This window comes from Anguilla anguilla, chromosome 11, assembly GCF_013347855.1.
Source record: "Anguilla anguilla isolate fAngAng1 chromosome 11, fAngAng1.pri, whole genome shotgun sequence".
Classification (NCBI taxonomy): Eukaryota; Metazoa; Chordata; class Actinopteri; order Anguilliformes; family Anguillidae; genus Anguilla; species Anguilla anguilla.
Window position 1 is genome coordinate 18,019,697 of NC_049211.1, and position 23,963 is coordinate 18,043,659.

General features: G+C 40.2%; 3 protein-coding genes and 1 long non-coding RNA gene across 12 annotated transcripts; 3 read left to right on the top strand and 1 right to left on the bottom strand.

The window, feature by feature from the left end:
* Positions 1-1,537: 1,537 nt before the first annotated feature.
* cish (cytokine inducible SH2-containing protein) lies at positions 1,538-8,723 on the top strand. Of its 4 annotated transcripts, XR_004761471.1 has the most exons (5): positions 1,538-2,285; positions 3,738-3,919; positions 4,190-4,748; positions 5,248-5,308; positions 8,128-8,723. XR_004761471.1 is itself a non-coding variant. In XM_035381961.1 (3 exons), exons 1-3 carry the CDS (start codon positions 2,266-2,268, stop codon positions 4,660-4,662), a joined length of 675 nt encoding a protein of 224 aa, XP_035237852.1. In that variant the 5' UTR covers positions 1,538-2,265; the 3' UTR covers positions 4,663-5,165. The 4 variants fall into 4 exon arrangements, 1 of the variants encoding a protein (XP_035237852.1); XR_004761469.1 differs by lacking the exon at positions 5,248-5,308; XR_004761470.1 differs by lacking the exon at positions 8,128-8,723 and having other exon boundaries at positions 5,248-5,459.
* hemk1 (HemK methyltransferase family member 1) lies at positions 8,530-18,481 on the bottom strand. 5 transcript variants are annotated; one of them, XM_035381956.1, is made up of 12 exons: positions 18,203-18,479; positions 17,977-18,068; positions 16,484-16,645; positions 16,262-16,353; positions 15,946-16,039; positions 15,325-15,453; positions 15,117-15,181; positions 14,939-14,988; positions 12,661-12,766; positions 11,065-11,160; positions 9,592-9,702; positions 8,530-9,460 (listed from the first exon to the last, which is right to left on the bottom strand). In XM_035381956.1, exons 2-12 carry the CDS (start codon positions 18,046-18,048, stop codon positions 9,418-9,420), a joined length of 1,020 nt encoding a protein of 339 aa, XP_035237847.1. In that variant the 5' UTR covers positions 18,049-18,068; positions 18,203-18,479; the 3' UTR covers positions 8,530-9,417. The 5 variants fall into 5 exon arrangements, 4 of the variants coding, with proteins under 4 accessions (XP_035237847.1, XP_035237849.1, XP_035237846.1 ...); XM_035381958.1 differs by having other exon boundaries at positions 18,375-18,470; XR_004761468.1 differs by having other exon boundaries at positions 9,983-11,160; positions 17,977-18,481.
* On the top strand, positions 9,626-17,625 carry LOC118207850. Its single transcript, XR_004761472.1, has 4 exons — positions 9,626-9,710; positions 12,645-12,704; positions 17,393-17,457; positions 17,535-17,625. It is a non-coding gene; the product is annotated as an uncharacterized LOC118207850 (long non-coding RNA).
* A 971-nt stretch (positions 18,482-19,452) lies between the features above and the next one.
* On the top strand, positions 19,453-23,903 carry rhoab (ras homolog gene family, member Ab). Of its 2 annotated transcripts, none has more exons than XM_035381962.1 (5): positions 19,453-19,582; positions 21,956-22,113; positions 22,256-22,376; positions 22,458-22,588; positions 22,801-23,903. In XM_035381962.1, exons 2-5 carry the CDS (start codon positions 21,958-21,960, stop codon positions 22,972-22,974), a joined length of 582 nt encoding a protein of 193 aa, XP_035237853.1. In that variant the 5' UTR covers positions 19,453-19,582; positions 21,956-21,957; the 3' UTR covers positions 22,975-23,903. The 2 variants fall into 2 exon arrangements, with proteins under 2 accessions (XP_035237853.1, XP_035237854.1); XM_035381963.1 differs by lacking the exon at positions 19,453-19,582 and adding an exon at positions 19,611-21,581.
* The last annotated feature ends 60 nt before the right edge of the window (positions 23,904-23,963 follow it).

Here is a 23,963-nt window from a genome sequence, read left to right on the forward strand (position 1 = left end):
TTGTAAATCCCAGCTTTGTAAATAGTTCACTGTTCTTGAAGATTAAACTAAAAAGCAGATGTATCTTCCAGAAAACCGATTAAGAAAATTATTTATAATGTAATATTTGATGACCTCAGACATGCTTGTCCCACTGATAGATTCACCAGTGGTCCTTTTTGCTTGCTGGGTCACACCAGATTATCCTTTTTCCCTGTTAATTTGCATCATAGCAGGCTACTGCTATAAAAAAATGGGTTCAAAAGTGGAAGTACAGTTGCTAGTTTATGCATAGACCTGGGCATCACTATGCAGTAAAACACTCTGTGTTAAATTGACTCTGATAGATAACATCTGATCCCACTTGGGCTCACTGGGTACTGACAGCTGGGGTCAGCTGACCCCAGGAATTGCATGGGGCAGTGGGGCATCACTGAGAATGAACATGGTCCTTTCCTAGTTTGAAACCCACAGCACCATAAGAGATTTGATTACAACAGTGTGTTGAAGTCCCTGGTGGCTCTTTAAACATTCACCACTTTTCTCAACTAAGTATTATGCCTATAATTTTTTATAGATTGTCTTGGCATTCATTTTGGCATGAATCTAGGGCATGACGTCACCTTTTTAGTGGACTAGTAGCCTATGCTGTCTCACACTACTCACATCCGAATCCTTTGCATACTTTCTGTATCGAGGGCTGTGTTCCCGTGTTTAAGAAATACTGTTTGCACCTTATTGCAGTCAGTGGCATCTTCCACACCATCCTGTAGGATACAAGTGAATGGATACATAATACTACACCTGCAGACATCCTAAATTAAGTAATGCTGTCAAACTGTGGTATATGGACATGTGTGAAGCACTGCTGAACTCGAATGTTGACATTATAACGGACAAAAACATGACTGTCTGAAAATTACAATTCCCTGAACATCCAAAATAATATATTTGAAGGAGCTAATCTGAGTTAAAATGACCAGCTCAGCCTTATTCTAAATAATACTTTGAATGTTTTCTAATTCGAATTTAAATTTCGAATAATTTAATCGCAGGGTTTCAAATTGTGCTTACAGCCTATGGTCCATACAGTTAATACAAGGGTATATCAGTGTGTGTCTGTGGGACAGAACGGCTCTGATATGTATTTGTTAGTGCAAATGCCTTCTCATATAGCCAGCAACATTACCACTTAATAGAAATGAGTTATAAAATCTAAGCAAAAATCCCGACAATGACACGTCAGACGCGTCATGATTAATCGCAGTTCCTGCAGAACCCCGAACGTTCAGATAAATAGTCCACCAGCATTCTCTTTTCTGTTCGCTAGCTATTCTTAGTCCTGTTTTAGTTTTATTTAATTTTATATTTGCTACAATGTCCTCGACGTGCGTAGTCGCCTAGTACCCCCGGGACCCATAAGCATACAGGCAGCCATAGTTCATTGGATACAGCCCATTCTCAGAATAGCAAGGGCGGAGCTGTAGGGAAGGGCACGACGCAGATAGGCCAGCTTCGTCGCTGCTTCATCTTTTCCTGGAAAGTAGGCTACTTGGAAAAACGTCGGATCTGTTTCCTGTGAATCCAACTGAGCTCATTTTATCGCCGTTGGCCGGTAGCGACGGCAAAGGAAAGGAGTGCACATTTTTCACATTTTAGTATATAAAAGTTACGCAGTTAAACAATTAAGTCAGTGCTTTCAATCAAGCAACACATTTAACCATGTGGGTTGTGAGATCACAGTTCTGTGAAATAAGTATGCAGCTGTGCTTGAACTGATGTCGTCAGAGACGCTGAAATGCAAAGCAATTCTCAGAACACAATTCCTGGAACTTCTGTCAACTCGTAAAGCCAAACCCACTGAGCTTTTCTTCCTCTGTTTTCGCAAATACTGTAAAACATATTTTCTTCATCACTTCAAAGACTAGGCTCCGCGTCTGACTGTTCCTTAATACTTTGTAGTTTTCCTTGAGAGGGAAGTCACGGTCACGGCTTTATGATTTTCGCATTTGTACGGTATATTGGACTTCATCAAGACAGCCATATTCGCTTTATCGTTGCGGATATTAAAAATCGAATACATTAAAAAAAAAATCTTTTTTTTTCTGTGAAACAACAAAACATTAAGTGCTCTCGGTAAATTAAAATTTCTGTTTTTCGGTCATTTAACTAGATAGCTTTCGATATTGTTGGTTCTTTTTTCTTTCTCAAGCTTTTGGGCTTATAAAAAAAGAGCAGAGAATACAACCTCAGGACTGGACAACCTCTGGGAATTCTCTATCTGTGATGATTCTCTGTGTACAAGGGTAAGATGCCTTATTGTTTAATAGGCTAACTAGATTTGTGTGTGGGGTAATACAGATAGTGGTAAATATTGGAACATTTATTTTAGAATTGAATGTGACGTTCATAATGCCTGTTATAGGCTTAGTGCGGTCTCATCATGTAACTATAATCTATATCGTGTGTGTGTGTGTAAAACCATATCTGACTATCTGTATGCTTCCATTTAACCACATATAAGCAAACACGTCTATACAGGACATTACACATTTCCGCAGTTACACTGGCTCTGAACTTTACTTCTGAAGTCTGTTGGGGGAGGGGAGATATTCGCAATGTGTCACACAGGTACAATAATATGTTTATTTACAGGTAAATGTTTTAAAAAATGGGACAGTTTGGCTCTCTTTTCTCTCTAACTTATAATTAGAACTCTTGAGTATCAAGACCACGAAGAGCTCTTAAACCAAAAGTTGTTTTGACCCATATGCTGTGTGGGGAGAAAAGTCTGCGGATATTTCTCGTTACTTTCTCAGCAGTTCTTTCATATTGACTAAGCCCTTCTTGTAAAAAAGCCCTTGAATGCACGAATATGAATTCAGAACTGTGGGTGGCTGCGTGCAGATAAATTTGCTAGCAAGAGTGTAACAACAATGACATTATGTACATTAAATACATTGACTACAAGTACATTATGTAACATTTGACAAGCTATAAAGGCTGCATTTACATTAAAATGCGCAAGAAAAGGCCCTATTTGTTTTCTTATCACTTTCAGGTATAAACAAATATATATTATTTCAGTTTTAGTGTATGTTTTTAATGGACCAGGCAGGTTACTTGTACAGTCAACAGTTACAGTTAACAGTTTCAAATGTTGAGAGAAGTTTCTGATGGCCTGTTTGATTTACCTGATTGCTGGCGGGCATTTGGGGGGTTTGTGGTCTAAAATAAGAAGACACACATCAAGAGACCCTAAAGCACCTTGTACTATGAGATTATGCATTCGGAGATTGTACATATGCATGTATGTTACCTCATTATTCTTCAGTACATTAGGTTTAATAGTATTTTCAGTGGGAACGATTTCCTATGGCTCATGCAACCCGAGATGACTGTGCTCAAGGAAAGAAGTACAGACATAATATAAAAACTGATATTTATGTTAATAACTGTGAATAAACACTATACAATTATCTGTTCTTATGTACTATACATTGATTAGGCACAATTCTAACCTTAAACTGACTTGCACACCCCAAAGTTAACCGCTACATACATATTCATTAAACCTATTTAATGCCACAACGAAAGGTTGCCTTGTAATGACAGTCATCCCCAGTAAGCTAGTTAATAGGTGCTCTGGAATGCTTACAAGGTCCGTTGACTTGGAAAATGCAATGTGTTCTTTCTCTTAAATTTATGACATTTGCATGCAATCTATATGGTGACTGATTATTCCTTCCTGTATCCAGCCCCAGGGCAGTGCTGCCTGTTCCAACCACTGAGGTGGTTCCATTTACAATGCGGACCGACACACACCTTGGATTCTCCTCACCCACTGCCCCCTGCTGCCTCCATAGCCCTCCCAAGTTGTGGGACCCCACAGAAGACTTGCGTGCCATTGCTCGGACCTTCCACTACCTTGATATCTCAGGTATAGAATTATTCAGTGCATATCTGTGGTCACATATACAGAGTATACAGTTGAGGAAATGTGGTATTTCACAAAATTATTCACGTCATCATTGTATTATGGACATAATGCGGGTTGGCTGAGAATCTTGGCATCCCTTTAATCAAAACCAGGAAGTCACCTTCATACTGGTGGGGGCTTACTTCATTTAAAAAAAAAAACTTCATAATGATAATTCTTTTCCAATAGCTTTGGTTTCAAATGCTGAATGTTTTTGTTTTCTTTCTGCAGGGTGGTACTGGGGTGCCATTACAGCAACTGAAGCACAGTCAGTCCTTCAGGAGGCACAGGAGGGGACCTTTTTGATTCGAGACAGCAGCCACCCCTTGTACATGCTGACTCTGTCTGTGAAGACAGGACGTGGCCCAACCAATGTACGAATTGAGTACAGCCACGGACGTTTCCGTCTGGACTCCAGCTCTCTGGCAAAACCTCGGCTGCTAGCATTCCCAGATGTGGCCAGCCTTGTGCAGCACTATGTAGGGTCAAGCCAGGGTGAGGTGAGGTGCAAAGAGGACCAACCAATGCCCAAGGGTAGTGCGTTGCTTCTGAAACTGGCTCGACCACTCCACCGTAGCAAGTCCTGCCCTTCTCTACAGCACCTCACACGGCTCACAATTAACCGCCTTACCCGCTATCCCGACCAGCTTCCCCTGCCACGTCCTCTACAACGCTACCTGCAAGATTACCCCTTTCATCTTTGAAACATCCAGCACCCCCTGGGGGACATGGTAGCTCCCAGCACACCTGACCCTGTGATTGGATAAGGATCTGGCACAGTGAGCTTCTGGTATGAGTACCATGTGATATACTTACATTACCACTGGAACGTTTTAGCACTGAGCTGAATGGGGGTTGGGGGGGAATATGATAGTCCTGTCACAGAGAACATGCTGTACAAATTCAGGTTTGATCAGATGATCATATTCTGGACACTGTTCCCTGCCTAGGACCGGGTAGCATGTCATCGATGTGTTGCTCCAGGTCTAGTTTGTCCCCAAAATTAGTCAGTCAAGAAGGCTTACCCCCTCACACTCATAAAGCCTGCAGGACCAGTGATCTGCTCCTGTTTGCTCCTGGATTGAACCAGTTTGTTTGTATGGAATTTTTTATCAACACTTTTTTATCAACCTGAATTCATGTGATTATTTCACAATGTGGCTGTTTGTATACAGTAATAAAATATATATTTTCTAGAAAAAATGGCTAATTATGTCCTGTTGATTTTTTTAACCTGTTCTTGTACTGGGGCCAAATTCTCAGCACTTCTGCATATAATCTGATTACAGAGCAGAGAGATATGCAAAAAGATCTCAATGGAAATTGCTACTATGCACACACCAATTGGTGGTAAGCAACTTTTAAATACTGCTTCAACCAGGTGGGTTAGTTTAGGAATTTGACAGTTCATAAAAGGAAACTACAGATTTAATTTGCTTATTTGAGTACAACTATGAAATAAATTTCAATACATTAAGTTTTGAATGTATTGGTCAATGCATCTGGTGAAGGGTTTTTTTTTAATTTTTTTAAATCATTCAGAAGATTCTTCATTTCAGAACCAGTTTAATGGTTTACATGCAAACTGACATTAAACTGCTTGGTATGGTTCCATAAATGCATTTAAAAATCAGACAAACTTTTCTTGTTCCACACCTTCATTTGTAGCCCAGTTAGAAACTGGTGTACAGGCATGAAAGTACATCACACATTTTGAATTAAAAACAAACGCCAATCTTTTATTGAACTAAAATCCTCTAAAGTTGCTCGATGATGGACTCTAGAGAGAATCGCCCACTTGCTACTAACTACTTTGTGTTCACATTGCGATTGGGGCACCTGGATTTTAAGAGAGACCAGAACAGTAATTGAAAAGAAAGTTAATGTGGAGATTTCTATGTGGGCCGAAACGAGAGACCAAGAGAAAACATCGAGTAGCCGAAGCTGAACACAAATAGCCTACTCCATACGCATTTCCAATGTGCAGTGTCCAATGATGGAAAACTATAATGAAGCCAAAGCAGCGAAAATACCCTGAACGGTTTAGCATTTTAATTCATATTCAATTAAATTAGAGGAGGTAACAGGTCAAAACTTCACAGAGAGAGAATTATTGGATATATACACGACGGTTTTTCTCCATGTTAATAAGATAGATATCTCGCCGTTCCTGTAATTGAGTGTAGCCTAATGTTAGATTGTTTGTTTCTGTGACATAGTGTCTGTTTTTTTGAATGGCTGGTTGAAATCTACTAATTTAACAATTTAGTAGTTGTAATTGTTTATTTAATACACCTGTCTGCCGCACTATAAGTACCCAGTGTCATATGGTGCATGTAATTACCTTGACAAATGCTGTTCAGCTGCAATAATACTTTATGGTCCTGTCTAGAGAATGAAGGCTTCAAATCCGGGTAAATGGACTGGATTTATATAGCGCTTTTATCCAAAGCGCTTTACAATTGATGCCTCTCATTCACCCATTCGCACACACACTCACACACCAACAGTGAAAGGCTGCCATGCAAGGTACCAATCTGCTCGTTGGGAGCAATTAGGGGTTAGGTGTCTTGCTCAGGGACACTTCAACACGCCCAGGGCGGGGGATCGAACCGGCAACCCTCTGACTGCCAGACAACCTCCTGAGCTATGTCGCCCGATTTGTCCTGCCGCGGGTCAACCGATTTGTCCTGTCCTGAGGTATGAGACAAATGCATAGTTTGGTTAAACGACGTATATTTTCTATATTCCTGTTGGTGTAAAACTCTAACTTCCTTAAATGTGGCTTAGCTATTTTGAATAGGCTGTGCTGAAGTGTCTGATGTTGTAAAGAGGTATCTGCAAATTTAAACCATGACAGTTCAACTATGGAGCATACGCTCACCAGCCACTTTATTAGGTACACCTATCTAGTTCTGGGTAGGACCCCCTTTTGCCTCAAGAACTGCACTGTAGACACAAGGCAGGATGGATTCATGCAGTGTATGGCAAATTCTGACCCTACCATCTGCATGTCGCAGTAGAAATCTAGATTTATCAGATCAGGCAATGTTTCCTATCTTCAGTCATCCAGTTTTGGTGATCACATGCCCACTGTAGCCTCATCTTCCTCTTCTAGGCTAACAGGAGTGCAATCGGGCATGGTCTGCTGCTGTAGCCTGTCAACTTCATGGTTTGATGTGTTGTGCATTCAGAGATACCCTTCTGCGCACCACTGTTCTAAACAGCTGTTATGTGACTTGTTAGCTTGAACAAGTCTACCCATTCTGCCCTGATCTCGCTCATTAACATGTTGTTTTTGGCCACAGGACTGCCACACACAGGGTGTTTTGTTTATTGCACCACTCTCTGTAAACTGTAGAGACAGCTGTTTTTGAGGTGCTGGAACCACCATGTCTGGCACTAACAATCATATCACAGTCAAAGTCACTTAGATTACGGTTCTTGCCCATTCTAAAGCTTGGTCGAGCAAATATTAAACCTCTTGATGTCTGCATGCTTTATATATTGAGTTGCAGCCACATGATTTTCTGTTCGGTCGAGTAAGGTATTTGTTCAAGAGCAGGTGTACCTAATAAAGTGGCCAGGAGTATATTTAGTTTTCTTAGATTGTCCCCCTTAACATAAGACAGTCAGATTGTTAGTGATTAGCATTTTTAAATGTATTAATTGGGTCCAAGTCTGATAACACATAACTGCACCCTTCTATGGCCAAAACTAAAATTCCTACAATTGACTTTTACGAAGGTTTACTCAATATCCTTACATTTATTGTTTTCTTGATTTTCTGTTCCACTGAAATGCTTTAAAAAAAATTAATAGGCATGGGCGACATGTATTCTTACTTATTAATATTAACATCTATCAAACCTTTATACAATTCATAAAAAGGTTGTATTCAAGGGTATTTTTTATATTTTTCTACTGAACTTAAAAAAGTAGTATTCAGCTAAAATAATAACTTTACAAAAGTGCTTCCTGGTGTTATCGTAATGAATGTTGTGTGAAATTATTGCTTACGGTTTTGTATTTGTGCTCTAACTATCCCTCATTTGTTTTTGTAGTATGATTGTTTGGCTTTTAGAAAAGTAAAAAAAGATTCCTGAAAATAAAAAAGACTGAATCTTAAATTAACCCCCCTTTTTCTCCATCCATTTTCCTATCTCCAGAGGAAGGGGATAAAGCTGGACGATTCATGGAATGAGCATGCGCTTCCAGGGAGAATGAGATACTGGAAAGGAGAGTTCCAGGAAAGGCTTCAGTAATTACCCTCAGCCACACTCCACTCCAGTTCCTAGAATCTGCGGGTTGGTGAGGGGGGGGGGATCTGAGGGAGATAAAGGGGAGGAGGCAAAGGTAGATGTTCTACAAAGCATGTCCCTGATTCGGACATCAAAGCTGTCGGATCATGAATGTGCAATCAGTTAAAACTGATCAGCAGCAGTGCTAGGTTTATCAGTGCTGTAGGACCGTGCTGCCGTGTCTTTAAGCCAGACAACTCAAATGCACCAATGAGCAAACTGCTTAACTGCTTTAGTTTATCATCAGATCATAAGAAACAGCAATTAAAGTTTACAAGTGATATAATCCATTTTATTTTTCTTTCAGGTTTTTGTTTCAGGTAAAACAGGAAATTAGTAAACCAGTGTAGACCCCCTAACAATACAGAAAAATATCACTATTACAATATTAAATACAGTTGATAAACCATTTTTAGAGTCCTGCAACTCACAACACTGTCTATAACAGGGACCTATAATAGTGACACTGTGCAAAAAATAAACCCTCAGTGAGGATTTAGAATCTAAATGTAGGAGGAACAAAGAAATAGGGACAGACATATTGAAAAAACAGAGTAGTACAAAGTGGAGACAGGATGGAAAGGGGGAGGCAAGGGTGCTAAGCTGGAAGGTGGCCAGCGATACTCAAATACTCAACCCCCACTTCTGGGGATTGTGGAGGGGAGGAGTGGGTTTTCTGTTTCAAGGTACTTTCTCTCCCTGACTCACAATCCACTTACAGTCAGGCTGTATGTGGCGTATACCTCCGAGCACTGAATCCAGATCTGTACCAATCCTCTCAGATAAGCTGGGGTAAGGATGGTAGTTGGGCATACCCATTTTGGGTTGTTACTGGAGGCAAAACGTACTGGGCAAAATGTACCCGCCTCCTCGTTGGTCATGACCCAGCAGAGTGCTCCTTTTTCTCTCCTGAAATTTTCCTCCCTTTGACACAGATTTAATTCTCCAATTAAATTTCAGTGACCTGGAGAAATTGCTTAATTTGCATAGCATTAGCCAATGTTTCCTCAGCTGAATTTCCATATTAACCTCAGAATGAGTAAACAATGGACTACAATGGGTTCAAATTACAAGTTGATGAAAATGTATTCACAATAATATTAACAATAACTACATAAAGTGAATATAGCAGCGATGACATTCTCTTTTCCTTCGTGCTTAGTCTTCTGCTCCTCTTCTCTGCAGGACACAGTAACGGGGCCTAGGGAGGAGACGCAACATTAGTTCTGGTGAAAACGATGCCACACTGTCTGCACTACTGAACGTTCTGTAATATCACACTGACCGCAGCACTGACTGGTCAGGATGCATCAGTGTAGCTTAAATACTAACCGGTTTGTGATGTCATTGTTTGTCTGAAGGTACTGCAGGCCTATCTTTTCTTTCTCCACAAATTGCTGGATCACTGGAGGGTGCCGAGGGTCAACCTCCAGATACAGAAGTCTGGCGAGGTGAGAAGGGAAAGAGGGGTCTCGGGAGATTTCTTAGCTCTACTGATCAATTTTAATTCTGTCAATAATTATATATCCTTTGGAAAAGATGCAAAATTTCAGTAAGAGTAAAGCACTGCCAATGAAAGAACCATACATAGAATAAGAGAAAATTAACCACCCTAATTCCTTCAGATGATCACATAAGATAAAATTTGCCCTTTAGGTATAGTTCTGTTTTAAATTGATTGAGTTTGTGTTAAATGTGTACACATTGTAAAAGAGGCAGATACCTTTTCATTGAATTACTTTTTATGACCGGTGTTTGCTGCAGCCCCCCCCCTTCTTCCCCTCAAATCCACAGGACCCTCCATCACCAACTCAATCACTCCCACATAATCCCAGCGATCCTCTGTCTCTACAGTAGATTACAGTACAGCACATAGGGATCCTGTATACATTCCAAGAGCTTTAAAATGAGACATCTAGTGTTTGGAATGTACTCTGGGACACCGTTCCACTGACCCTGGAACATACTGCCATGCTTCAGAGTATAAGGATTCATAGCTCAAGGTTTACAGGATTCCAGTTATGATAGACACAAATGAATTCTTGATTATTACCATGACAGAGTGTCTGCTAGCTTTTCAATATCACCATGTATGCCAACAGGACGGGCGGACTACGGGCACAAATTACGGAAACACTGCGCTTAAAGAAGTTTAATACTCTTAAAACATTGATCTGGGCCATTGTTTTGTTGTTGTTTCTCAGAGCCATTTTTGTCTGCAAAAATGTGTTTGAAACAGTTATCTTTATGACCACAAGTGGTAATGACATTATGCAACCCTGAGTAATTTGAAATAAAGTATACAAGCCTAAAAAAGAAAAGGCTTTCATTGCATGAATATTATCGTTTTATGTAGAAAAATTCTGTACAAAGAAATACATTATATTGGATGTTATAATGATTATCACTTGTTTAAAACAAATTGTTTTTATTTATTTCTGTTTTATATATTGATATTACATTTATTACATATTACATGTATTATGCCAAAAAGATAAACTGCAATAATTGCATTAATCGTCAAACTCTGTTTATGAGGGCAGTGTTTCCATAATTTGTGCCAGTCCTGTAGTAACGGCAGGAGCCTTGTCCCAGGAACATGTTCCCCACTTCCATGAAAATACCAGGATTGAGTATTTCCATTAATTGGCTCTGACCACAACTAGGAAAGCCTCTTAGCTCGATCATTCTTGGAGCCCTGTAGTATGAACACGCGCACGCGGTCCCTCTCCCTCTTTCTCATGCACATATGCTCATGCTCTCAAACACAGAACACACACATACACTCATACAATACAGACATACCCCCCATTTTTTAGGAGGTGTGGAGCCAGAGTAAGTATCTGTCCAATGATCTGCAAGCCATCTGCTCCTCCATCCAGTGCAGCTGGGTCCTCAAACCTTGGGGTGAGCAGCAAGAGACAACAGAGCAAAATGAGGAGTGGGGAAAGGAAGGGGGGAGGGGTAAAGCCAGGATATGAAGGAGGGAGATTTAGGAGAGGATGGTGGAGAACAGGTTGATTGCATACCTTTCTGAATGAAGTCTGTTTTTGTCATTGTGTCCACCTTGTGATGTTACATTTACTGTCTGAATGAATGCAAATAGTGTGGAATTTTGATGTCCTATATACAGTCCCCTCCAAAAGTATTGGAACAGCAAGGTCAATTCCTTTGTTTTTGCTATACACTGAAGACAATTGAGTTTGAGGTCAAAAGATGTACATGAGATGACAGATCTGAATTTCAGCCCAGATGTGTCCTGTTAGATTGATTGGTTAAACAATAAATAGTTCTGAATGTCTACTCTTGGTTTTAGCCTTGGGTTTTGCCTGTGAAAACTGCATTTGTGTTATAAAAGATAAACTAACATGAAGACCAGAGAGCTGTCTTTGGGAGAAAAGCAAGCTTAGAAAAGAGGGGAAATCGATCAGAGCCATTGCACAAGCATTAGGGATAGCTTGTACGACAACTTGGAATGTCCTGAAAAAGAAAGAAACCGCTGGCGTACTGAGCAACAGATATCGAACAGGTTGACCAAGGAAAACGACAGCAGTTGATGACAGAAACATTGTGAACGCTGTGAAGAAAAACCTCAAAACATCAGTCAGTGACATCACAAACAATCTCCACAGGACAGGGGTTAAGGTATCTCAATCAACTGTTCTAAGAAGACTTAGAGAGCAGCAATATAGAGGCTATATCACAAGATGCAAACCACTCATCAGTAGTAAGAATCGGAAGACGAGATTACAATTTGCAAAGAAGTACAGAGATGAGCCACAAAAGTTCTGGAACAAAGTTTTATGGACTGATGAGACCAAGATTAACCTCTACCAAAGTGATGGAAAGGCCAAAGTGTGGAGAAAGAAGGGATCTGCTCATGATCCAAAACATATAAGCTCATCTGTGAAGCACGGTGGAGGAAGTGTCATGGCTTGGGCTTGCATGGCTGCTTCTGGAGTGGGCTCACTAATCTTTATTGATGATGTAACTCATGATGGTAGCAGCAGGATGAATTCAGAAGTCTACAGAAACATTCTGTCTGCCAACTTACGGAGAAATGCATCCAAACTAATTGGGAGGAACTTCATCATGCAGCAAGACAATGACCCAAAACACACTGCCAACACAACAAAGGATTTCATTAGAGAGAAAAAGTGGAAGGTTTTAGACTGGCCAAGTCAATCACCAGACCTTAACCCAATTGAGCATGCATTTCACATCCTGAAGAGGAGATTGAAGGGAAAAACCCCCTGAAACAAACAACAACTGAAAGAGGCTGCAGTAAAAGCCTGGAAAAGCATCACAAAAGAAGAATGCAACAGTTTCAATACTTTTGGAGGGGACTGTATGTCCAATTGATAAATCAAATAAAACATTCACAGATCTCGCCAGTCTTACCGAAGGATCTCAGGTTCCAGGGATGCCATGTCCTGGGAGAACAGGTATGGGGGGTTACTGACCAGGGTGTTGACTGGACCACACTCTTTCAAGAGCACCGCTCTATCTACAGTACAGAGACAAATGTCATCGTAAAAAACCCCTATGGATATAGCTCCCAGCGCAACAAGCCCTTAAAACATGGCATCCAACTCAACAAGCCCTTACAAACATGGCTTCCACCACTACAGATAACATCAATTATGGTCCCCAATGCTACTCCCAGTCTGAGGGCCCCAGCACACAGAGCACCACACTAGAGATCACAGTCCTCAGGGAGATCCAAAGTGGCATACAACAGAGCCCACAAATGACAGGGCACATTTACTGAAAAGCACTAAGGTGATATGATTTATAACTGATTGCTACAGTGCACCAAATGTCCAGCCAAATCAATTGCGTGTTCTTGAAGACTTTTTTTAAAAATATGAAAAAAAATTATTATTCCAATAAAACCAATATACAGGCAGTCCCCGGGTTACAAACATCCGACTTACGGACCACTTGTACTTATGAACAGACTGCCATAAAGCCTATTATATAAAAAATTTGCGTTAAATACAATGTTTCGTAATAACTAAGGCACGCACTACTTTGTGATGCTCATGAAAACAATACGCGGCGTATTTGGAAGTGTTGCTTAAGTGTTTCATATGCATAGAAAGGTAAAATATATACTAAGACAAACATTTGACTAACTGTCGCTAAATAAGAACTGTATGTACCTGTTCCGACTTACCTACAAATTTGACTTAAAGACAGACTTAGAAACGGATCTCGTTCGTAACCTGGAGACTGCCTGTATACCATAAATATTGGGCTACTTACGGAGATTATTTCTATTCAGTTGCACTTTATCACTTTTTTTGCATGGACACGCATTAGTTAAGTCCAGCAGTCACCAACCATCACCAGTGACTTCTGGTCATGGTTTTAATAGACTGTACAAGCCTACAAACAGGCAAATTTGATAGAAACATTAATACTCTCAATGTCTGATAGTAAATTATGTATCATAATTTACTATCACACACACACATACACACACACACACACACACACACAATGACCTTGACAGAGACACAGAAAGTACATGAGTCAAATTTGCAGATAATACAAAACTGGGTGGCCCAGTTAATAGTTTGGAACCTACTAAAGTAATCCAAGAAGATTTTAATAAAATCCAGAAGTGGGCAGAAACCCAGAAAATGTAATTTAATATAGCCAAATGTAAAGTTCTGCATGTGGGAAATAGAAACATTAGACAGGATTACCTTAGGGGAGGAACAAAATGTGCTCAATATGAAAAAGATTTGGGAGTAATGGTTGATCAAAGCCTTTCAAGTTCTAGGCACTGTGCTGTAGCAGTAAAACAAAGGCAAATAGGATGCCGGGATATATAGCCATAAGTATTGAATATAAATCCAAGGAAGGTATACTTATCTTATACAATACATTTGTTAGACCACACCTGGATTATTGTGTGCAGTTCTGGGGACCGTACTACAAAAAAGATATAGAGGCTCTGGAAAAGGTTCAAAGAGCAACCAAATTGATTCCTTGTATGAAAGCTAAAAGCTATGAGAAAAGACTTAAGAAGCTTAGTGAAAGAAGACTCAGGGGTGATTTGATTGAGGCTTTTAAATTCATAAAGGGGATCAACAAAGTGAACTACAAGAGATTCTTCAGGTTGAGTTTTGTTAGTACAACGAGGAGACATAATTGGAAATTAGCAAAAGGTACATTCCGTACAGACATTATGAACAATGTTTTCAAGCAGGGAGTAGACAATGTGTGCAATAGCCTGCCAGGCCACGTAGTAGAGGCAGAAACTCTGGGGATTTTCAAGACTAGGCTTGATACAGTGTTAGATACTATCTAGTCTTATGTAGGTAATCAGAGCACTTATTTAGTCAGGAAAATGGCGAGCATCGTTGGGCTGAATGGCCTGTTCTCATCATTATGTGGACAGTGTAGAATGGACAGTTGGCCCATCATATGTATTTTTCCACTTTTATGATGGAAAAAGCAGAGAGGGGCAGATAGAGATGGGGCAACTGTATGGAGAGTACCGTAGCCAGAAATCTACCAATCAAAATCCAGCGCACGGGGAGCAGGGTTGGCATGAGAAGGTATGAAAGCTGGCTGCCAGACAGACTGCAATCACACGGTCTTGCCCCAGGAATTTTAAATTTCTTTTTGTTCCACCCCTCCCTTTTTCCTTCTCTTCGTTTCTTACCCACAGTCAGATCCAGTTGCCGAACCTCTAGCCTGTCCTGAAGCCCTAACCTGTAACGTAACAAAAACAATTTACAAACACAATCTCACCCTGATCCATTCATACATACAACCCATGACACACTGAAGCAACAGATGTCTACAATTTGTTGTGTCCTTTGTGGACCTAGGAAGGCTACCTGAGGGCATTCTCCTGAGTCAGATTCACTGCTTCTGGACTCCTGTCCACTGCAACTGCACTGAGCTGGAGTAGAGAAAATGTTACCAATATCCTGAATGCATTGTACAAATAATAATGGTCATGATTCTTACTCCTTATTTAAAAACTGGTATGGCGATATGGGAGGAAGGTTCACTTAAAACACTTTCTGCACTCCCAGCGCTCACCTGAGGAAGGCTATGGAGCAGACTGAGGGAGATGGCTCCAGAGCCACAACATAATTCCAGACACCGCAGACCTGGCACCGTGCTATCCTGTCTTGACTGGAACCCGGCCAGTACCAGGCCCACCAGCTCCTACACACACACACACACACACACACACATTTCTTTTCCATTGCTTTACCCATGTATGTCACTCAGCTCAATAATACTTCCATGCCGTCTTTAAAAGGTTCAGTATAGCAACAGCACCATCTAGTTGTTTATGAGAATAAAACATAAAAATGTGTGGATGCCACATTCTCAATTCCACCTAAGGAAAAATAATTGTGTTGTTTCCAATCATATGTTATACTTTAAATCTACAGACTTGTGAAAAGAATTTGGAAAAACTAGCACAACTTAAATAGGGCTCAGTAAAGAGATAGAACATTAGTCAAAATTATTCCAGCCCAACGGACTTAACATGCACCACCTTCCAGTTACTGTAAGTGTGAAGCATAAGGGTGTGTGTGCCAACAGTACAGGCATCTTAAAAGTATGAAAATGTGTATGTGTGTGTTAACATGAGAGTCAGTAGCCACAGACAGATTTAAGGGAGTAATAATGTCCTGTCCATACTCTTACCTCTGTCTCTGGACGTGGGATAAAAACGGGGGGCCTCATCTTCAGCGTCAGATCTCTGAAGTCCCACTCCTCAATAACATACTGCACTGGCATCCTCAACACAAAGCATACCATGTGTTACACAACATGAACATGCAACCTGGTACACATAACAGTCTGATCAAGTCAAGGGCACACATCTGCAGCAGGTCACTTTGTCACAACATAGATTTTTACACCACTAGAAATTCAAATGACACCTCCTGAACATGAAACTTCACGGAACTTGAATGTGCTCTGGGACGACATGCTCAATGTCACAAGACGGCACATTTACCTTGCAAGACGTTTTGAACAGAGCTCCCAAAATTGGTGCGTCTGTACATCTGTCAGCTCCTTTGTCATTATGACAGGATCCAGGCTTGCCATCTGGCAGAACCAAAAGGAAATTCATCAGCAGAGAGATCAGTGAGCAGAGACAGAACAAGAACAAACAGTGAGCAGAGAGAGGGAGCATGCAAACCCTGTCCCCACTGTTGTCATGGCTGTTCACACTCACAGTCTTGGCTCCCAGAATGTGTGCCATGATGTACTGGCTTGAGAGGTATGGCTCGGGGACCCCACATTGTCGAAACTGCTGCTCCCAGAGGACCGTAGCCTGTTGTACATTAAGTCGGCTAATAGGGGGAAAGTCCTTTCCCCCCGATGCAGAATGCAAACCCTAGAGGCAGAGAGGGTTTTGGCTTTATAAACTTTAGTACCAAAGCGATGCAATTCACCAGGTATTCCAATATCTGATTAGCTACGCAAATCGTAATTATATGACTTGAAAAAGCCGCTTTAGTGCAAGAAAGGAAAGAGAGGAATCACAAGACCTGACAATGGCCTGACAAGACCTACTGAGGTGTAGCCAAATTTCTCAGCCTGTCATGCAAACCTACATGAAGAGTCTATTCACACACATAATTGCAGGCAGAGAGAAATTAGTGTGTGGTTCTCAAACTTACCATGCCAGAAAATGTGGATTTGATGTTTCACACCAAAAGTAAATTAATTTGGCATATTTAGCCCATTGAAACATATTACACTACACAACAAAATAGTGCCTGCATTAGGCCTAAATTTGGCAATTGGCACCCATTGTTGGCTGTTCAAGAATATTTTTTAAATCGAAAATGGCTCTTGTACTTGCTCCTGAGTTATAAATAATTCCAAATGTTTAGACGGAACAATAGAAGCTATACCATTCCTATATTTCAACAACTTTTCATCCCCACATATTTTTCAATTTGGATTATTTGATATATGACCGGTCTCACTAGTACAATGCCTCCATCAATTTGTGAGACAGCAGACAAGTCCTCTGTGGCATGTGGATATGACCAGTCGCTGCTTCTTTTCAATCTGCAATCCACTAGCTACTCTGTGCAGCCATTACTGTGTATAACCAACTGTGATTTTTGTGCAGCTGTCCATGTCGAAGACAGACTGCAGAAGCCTGATCAAACAGAGGATTTGCTGATATGGAAAGAGGTGGGTATAACCTACAGACTAAAATCCTCCCTCCTTGTGTGATGCTATGACCAACTGGGCCATGCTTTACCATACAGGACTCCCAACCACAATAAAGACCCAATTCTCTACCATGAAGGCGCAACAAAGACTAATGCCTGGGACTCCTCACTACCCACTCTAGCCCAGTGGGGCTAAGCCTTCATGTCAAATTGTTATGGACTCTTGGATGCAACCCAGATCTGAACGAGACCGGTCAGGAACAAAGGGATCAGTGTACACTCAAACTGACCTCCTTTGCTGACTAAGCCATTTGTGAACATGGTTATCACGCAAGGGGATGTTCTATTATGTATTATTTCACACATTTATTTTTGTTTATGCAGATGTAAGATTTTTCCTCTGAATTATCTGTGTTAAAATACTGATACTAAAATACTTGAGTGCAGCAAGTTTCTGCTCCTGAGTTTCAACTTTTTTTTCATATATTCAAATCATATAGGCCTATTGTACATTACTGCAACGCCACAGTCCTCCTACCTGACGTCTCGCTGCTCCTTTGTGCAGTCTTACTGCACATCCAAGGCGGTTTAGTTTAATTAAAACCTCCATTGATTCGGACAACTGTCAACCTGAATTAGTGCAACAATTCATATAATTTAAATATAAAGGCTAGTACTAGTCCAGCAGGCATCGTGTGTATGCTAAATACTTAATTGTACAAAAACAGAGTTTGATGAGTAGGTCGATAACTAAGACTAAGTACCATGGTTAGCTCGATATATACCAAGAAAAGGTGAGAATTTTTCAGTTAAATCCAGCATGATCATCTTTGATGTCTGACAGTGAAACCGCTATTTCAGTATTGCTACATCCATGAAATAATACTCAAAGAACTCAATATTAGCTAGCTTCACCCAACCTACAGATCCATCTACCTTCATTTTAGAAAGTTATCGCTGAGGTTCACGTATATAAGAGGACACATGGCTTTTAATATATTACAGTACATTTCCGTGTTCCCGTTTTAACCCGGAAGTAGTCGGATAGCACACGCGTGCCTTGTGTTGGTATGTTTGTGCTTACGACTAATGTTCATTTTGGCATCGATGCAAGTCTTAAAAAACTGAAATATATGTATTGGATTGGTGTTTGCGCATCTGTGTAGATTTGAGATTATACACAGAAAAAAACTCTAGATTTAGGTAAAATTTTGGAGAAAAAAAGATTCATACCCCAGGCAATTTTCAAGGATTCTGGTTAAGAACGTAAATTAAAAATAATGTTATATGAACGTTTATATTAAATGATCTCTGTTGATTTCGATTTGTCAGAATTATATATTCATATTTCGATACGGTATTTACAGACTACGTATGTCTATGATTACAAAAAAATATGAAACATTGCCTCCCGGCGGCCATTTTGGACGAAAACTGCGGCCTGTATCACAATGTCAGGGACAAAGATAATCGCAAAGATGATCATTACTGAACTGGATAACTGCATTGAGTAAAACCCAGTACTCCCAAATCTGGAACTTGAACTGAAGAAAAATACAGAAAAATGTACACGTATGGATTCGTTGAATCTGTGACATAAGCCTGCAAGCGTTTTCTGATTTTTCATTTAATTACCTAAGCGACAAGTAAATGTACACCACAGCTAAGGAAAACACATTTCCCTCAGTGTTTTCAAACCAGTTTTAATGTTCAAGTCTATAATCTGTATTTATAGGTTTGTTCGTTGGTCCTTTCGAGTTTACTTCAGGCATGCAATTCACTGGACAATGCCACGTTCATTTAAAATAAAACAAATCCCTTTAATATGAAGAAACCTAAGCGCTACAACGTTCAGTGGCCAGCTTCTTGTGTAACCAACTAAATTCTTTTTATTTTTTTATTTTTTTTTACAATTATGTATATTATGTGCCTCAAAATTATCCGCCCAATGTGCTTTTTCCGTCCGTTATTTGTAATAATGACTTCATTATAAATCTAAACCCCACCCTATAGCGTGCCCGCGCAGGCGTGGCTCTAGCTCTCGTCCCCGTCATTTCTTTCCTTTGCCTCCTCGTGCGCGTTCTTGTGTGCTTCATTGTATGCGAGTGGGTATCGTAACCGTTGCAACGCCACATAAATTACAGGTAAGGCTACTACAGAGAGACAGTGTACCGCCGCTGTATTGTATCGCTTTTAGTCTCAATTAAATGTGTAACTGAACTGTAAAATTATCTTAGTTTAAATTTGTATAACTTGGCCATTTTCGGCATTAAACTTAAGTGTACGGTGGCAAGCTAGCCATGTAACGAACTTCTGTTTTACTTGCCCGGGGCAAGCTGTTTCCGCCCTGGCTAACATTAGCTCTGCGGCTAGTGGGTGGTAGCAGACAAGAATTACGTTAAGGTTCGTAGCTAGCTAATGTTGTGTTAGCTCGTTTGCAAAGGTCAGTGAGTGGCTAGATATCTGACAAGTGGCAGTTTACGACTTTCGTTGAATTCGTAGTTAAGTCGGCTCGCTAGCTAGATTTCTCAATCTAGCTAGTCTACTGAATGGAATTCCGCATTAATGTTTCAGTTACAGTAGTAAGTTAGTTGGCTGTCGTCTAAACTTTTTTGTTTTTCGGTAACTGGTTTTGTTTAATGTTATAAATTTTGTTTAGAGAATTAGCTAACAAGTAGACGGCAGTTGTCTTGCAATTTAATGTTACCTGTAAGAAAAGTCTGCGTTAGACTACCTAATGAAGTAATTCCGATTTATTGGTAACGACAGATAACTGGCTTGATGGCTAAATGTTAGCTGGTATTTATGTACCTTAATGCTACCTAACGTGGGTTGGGAAACGAGAGATTAATACCAAAATTGAAAGATGAAAGTTTGATATGTGGTGTTATTTTTGGAAACTGTTATCTGTACCACCTCACATATATGTAGCTAGCAATATTGGCGAGTAATTTAGGGATTGTTTGCGGCCGAACAAGGCTGTCCAGTAGCTAATTTTATTAGAAGTATAGGTAGGCTACTAACATCTGTTGCTACTTGGCGCCATCTTGATTCGGATTTGTGTGCGACTGACTCTCAGACCACCCAAAATGCAGTGAGATGCGAAAACTCAGTCAAGAAAAATGTCCCTCTCCTATTCATTAAAGACAACGGCAAGCTTGCAGTTCATGTTGTCATGATTCCAGTTGTTTGCATTGGAGCGCCTTTTCTCTTGTTGATGCTTATTCCGCCCAGACTGTTCTACCAGTGTACGGTTAAATAGCGGTGTATCGTACGGCATCCGATGAGAGTCGTAGCTATAAACCCCCTAGTTTTGCTATGTTAAAAAGTGAAGTGGAGTAATTGATTGAAATGAATGCATTTTGAACTAATTTCGATTAGGTATAGGATGTTTTAGAATATCGTAGCGATTTCTGGGGAGATAAATTCATCTGTACCTACCTGTCTGAACTAAAGTGCGCAAATTTTGAGAACAGACAGTTAATATTATCTTGAGTTTTACTGGAATAGGATATTGTGCATTTTGTTATAGAAATAAATGATGCATTTTCGTGTTATTTTTTGGTGACTGGTGTTTATTTGCATCTGTGTATGATTGTTCCTGGGTATTAAGAGACTAGTTATTGTTAGAGACTAGGACTCTAATTGAAGTTCTACAGGTAAGCAAGTTAAAATATTTAGTGAAATGAAAAAAATGTGTGATATTTTACATAAGTTGACTTCTGCGCTCGTCTGTTTCTACGATTGTAGGAACTTGGTTGTAGCTTGCATTTGTTCCAGAATGTAAAACAGGAAGCATTGGCATCTGCCAATATGACCAGAGAAATATCAATTATTGTTATCGGCTCCAGAATTTCCATATCCTATATATCTGTCTTTAACACTTCACAAGATCATTTAAATTTAATTTTAGTTTAATGTACGTTATTTATTCTCTTGTTTAACTTTTTAAACTATGAAAGCCCCTCTTTTCCAGCCTGTGAATGTTATGAATGAGTTGGGGTTGCATGGATTTGATTGGCAAGCAGTTACATGACTTGTGTAAGCTTATTTACCCAGATTTGCAAGGAACAGTTTGGGCATCATATTAAGGGCCAGTGTACCTGGGCTAGAGCAGTGGCTTCCAAACTGGGGGCAATAAAGGTGTGTTGTGTATAAGTCAATACCTTGTAGCACATTTTCACCCATCTTGTATGTTTATAACTCAAAAAGATGTTTAAGAGACTCCCATCTTTGAACATGATTGATATATTGGCATATAATATGCACCATGTATTGTAACAAAGGGTTGATCACACAGTTTTATATTGGCCAAATTTGCTAGGTGTTTGTAATTAACCGTAGTATTTGTGAAGTGCTCCCTCACAGTATTGTTTCTTCCATTAATATATTTGTAATAATAATAGAATAAGTCTTAATCAGGAATGTTATCTAAGTATGGTGACAATTGGGGGGAAAAAACTAGTGTTTGGAGTGTGTGTGATGTAAGCTCTGTTTCACACTGTATTTTTATTCAGGTATGGCTGCAATCAGGAAGAAGCTGGTGATTGTTGGGGATGGTGCATGTGGCAAGACCTGCCTGCTGATTGTCTTCAGTAAAGACCAGTTCCCTGAGGTCTATGTGCCCACTGTCTTTGAAAACTATGTAGCCGACATTGAGGTTGACAGCAAACAGGTACTGTATGCACACACCTGGGTATATGTGCATGTTGTAGGCTAGGTGTTTGTCTGTGGATGAAAACTCTAGAACAGCAGCAGGTGTGTTTCAGGTATACAGCAATGTCTATAAGAACAGTAATTATTTTGTTGTTTGGTAGGTGGAGCTAGCACTGTGGGACACAGCTGGTCAAGAAGATTATGACAGGCTCCGCCCCCTCTCATACCCAGACACTGATGTCATCCTCATGTGTTTCTCCATTGACAGCCCTGACAGCTTAGGTGAGTATATGAAGAATGTAAGCCCTCTCTCCTTCTTGCTAGTGGCCTTTCTGACAACCCCCCACTACCTTTATTTTGCAGAGAACATCCCAGAGAAGTGGACACCTGAGGTCAAGCACTTCTGCCCCAATGTTCCCATTATCCTTGTGGGCAACAAGAAAGACTTGCGTAATGACGAACACACGCGACGTGAGCTTGCCAAAATGAAACAGGTAAAGTACTTCTGGTCAAATAATCAAATGTATGTTTCATTAAAGTGTATGTGTTTTTCTCATCCCTTGATTTCACTGTACTCATACAAAACTGTGTTGTTAATTGTGACTTGGAAAACTGAGGTCACTGTTTTGCCATTATGTCTGGATTTGTGATTCAGGTGATGCAGAAAGGGTGATGTTGCTGTACTGATGTTTTTCTTTCCTTTCAGGAACCAGTGAAGCCAGAAGAAGGGCGGGACATGGCCAACCGTATCAGTGCTTTTGGCTACATGGAGTGCTCAGCAAAGACAAAGGATGGCGTGAGGGAAGTTTTTGAGATGGCTACCAGAGCAGCGCTACAGGCAAGAAGGGGAAAGAAGAGCAACAAATGCCTTCTCTTGTAAGCTGCATAAAGACTGGAAGCAGGGCCTGGTGTCCTGTTAAGGGGATGGATGACAGGAGAACATTATGTAAACTCCAGTGGGCCTCCCCATTCAAGGACTGACTAATGGGGCATGTGCTTCTTTTTTTATCTTTTTTTTTTTAGTCTTGGAAACATTTTGGTATTTAAAATGGGAAGCAAAATGGAGAACAAAGACAGTTTTTTTTTTTAACGTAACCTGTGAGTAGTTCTCACCTCTCCTGCTTGCCTCCCCATACGCTGTCATGTGACCTGCGGAGGTGGTCAGTTGGTGGGGGAAGGGAGTACCCTGTGCCACTGCTTAACCTTTCAGTCTTGTGCACATGTGCAGGATTTGAACAGTCTGTTGCCTAACTGCTTAACTTGTAGTTCTTGTATAAATAATTTTTTAAAAGTTTTTTGAAAAAATAAAGAAGTTGGAACTAAACTGATAGGAAAAACATGCTGTATACAGACAAATGTTTATATAAATATTAAAGTTGCATATATGCATATGAACGTATAGGGGCATAACTGGAAACTGTGTTTGTAAAAAAATAGACCTGGTCACGTTTGTGTAATAAATGCATTTATATAACAAGGCTTGCCAGTTGGAGTGTAATGAAGAAATGAAGGGATCGCTCAAGTGTTTAGATTAGTATACCAAGATTGGAGGGGGGAAGGCCATCTGTCTACTCATAGATTTCACTCCTGTAATCCCTATGTCTAACTGGTGCTCAGACACATGTGCTATTCAACAAGAGACAGGCTTACGAAGTGTTTATGTAACAGGCGGCAAAAAATATATTTGTCAGGAGTTTGTGGACCTGCCCCCTTGCAGAGGTTAAAATTCTACTTTGACAGGTACACAAAATTGTATATTATATGCGGTACATGCAATGCATTGAACTGTTTATAAGTTCCTAAGCTTAACTGAACATTTTGACTGACTTGCTAGCATTTACATTTGTAATTGAATGTAGTTTGTCTGTT

What these genes read in the sequence shown, in the direction of transcription:
- cish (XM_035381961.1), top strand. Translation starts at nt 2,266, where the DNA reads ATGATTCTCTGTGTACAAGG. An exon ending in ATGATTCTCTGTGTACAAGG is followed by an intron (nt 2,286 to 3,737) that starts GTAAGATGCCTT and finishes TCCTGTATCCAG; the next exon opens with CCCCAGGGCAGTGCTGCCTG. An exon ending in CCACTACCTTGATATCTCAG is followed by an intron (nt 3,920 to 4,189) that starts GTATAGAATTAT and finishes TTCTTTCTGCAG; the next exon opens with GGTGGTACTGGGGTGCCATT.
- hemk1 (XM_035381956.1), bottom strand. Translation starts at nt 18,048, where the DNA reads ATGGAGGTTTTAATTAAACTAAACCGCCTTGGATGTGCAGTAAGACTG. An exon ending in TCCCACGTCCAGAGACAGAG is followed by an intron (nt 15,454 to 15,945) that starts GTAAGAGTATGG and finishes GTGTGTGTGTAG; the next exon opens with GAGCTGGTGGGCCTGGTACT. An exon ending in TGCTCCATAGCCTTCCTCAG is followed by an intron (nt 15,182 to 15,324) that starts GTGAGCGCTGGG and finishes TCTCTACTCCAG; the next exon opens with CTCAGTGCAGTTGCAGTGGA.
- rhoab (XM_035381962.1), top strand. Translation starts at nt 21,958, where the DNA reads ATGGCTGCAATCAGGAAGAAGCTGGTGATTGTTGGGGATGGTGCATGT. An exon ending in TTGAGGTTGACAGCAAACAG is followed by an intron (nt 22,114 to 22,255) that starts GTACTGTATGCA and finishes GTTGTTTGGTAG; the next exon opens with GTGGAGCTAGCACTGTGGGA. An exon ending in AGCTTGCCAAAATGAAACAG is followed by an intron (nt 22,589 to 22,800) that starts GTAAAGTACTTC and finishes CTTTCCTTTCAG; the next exon opens with GAACCAGTGAAGCCAGAAGA.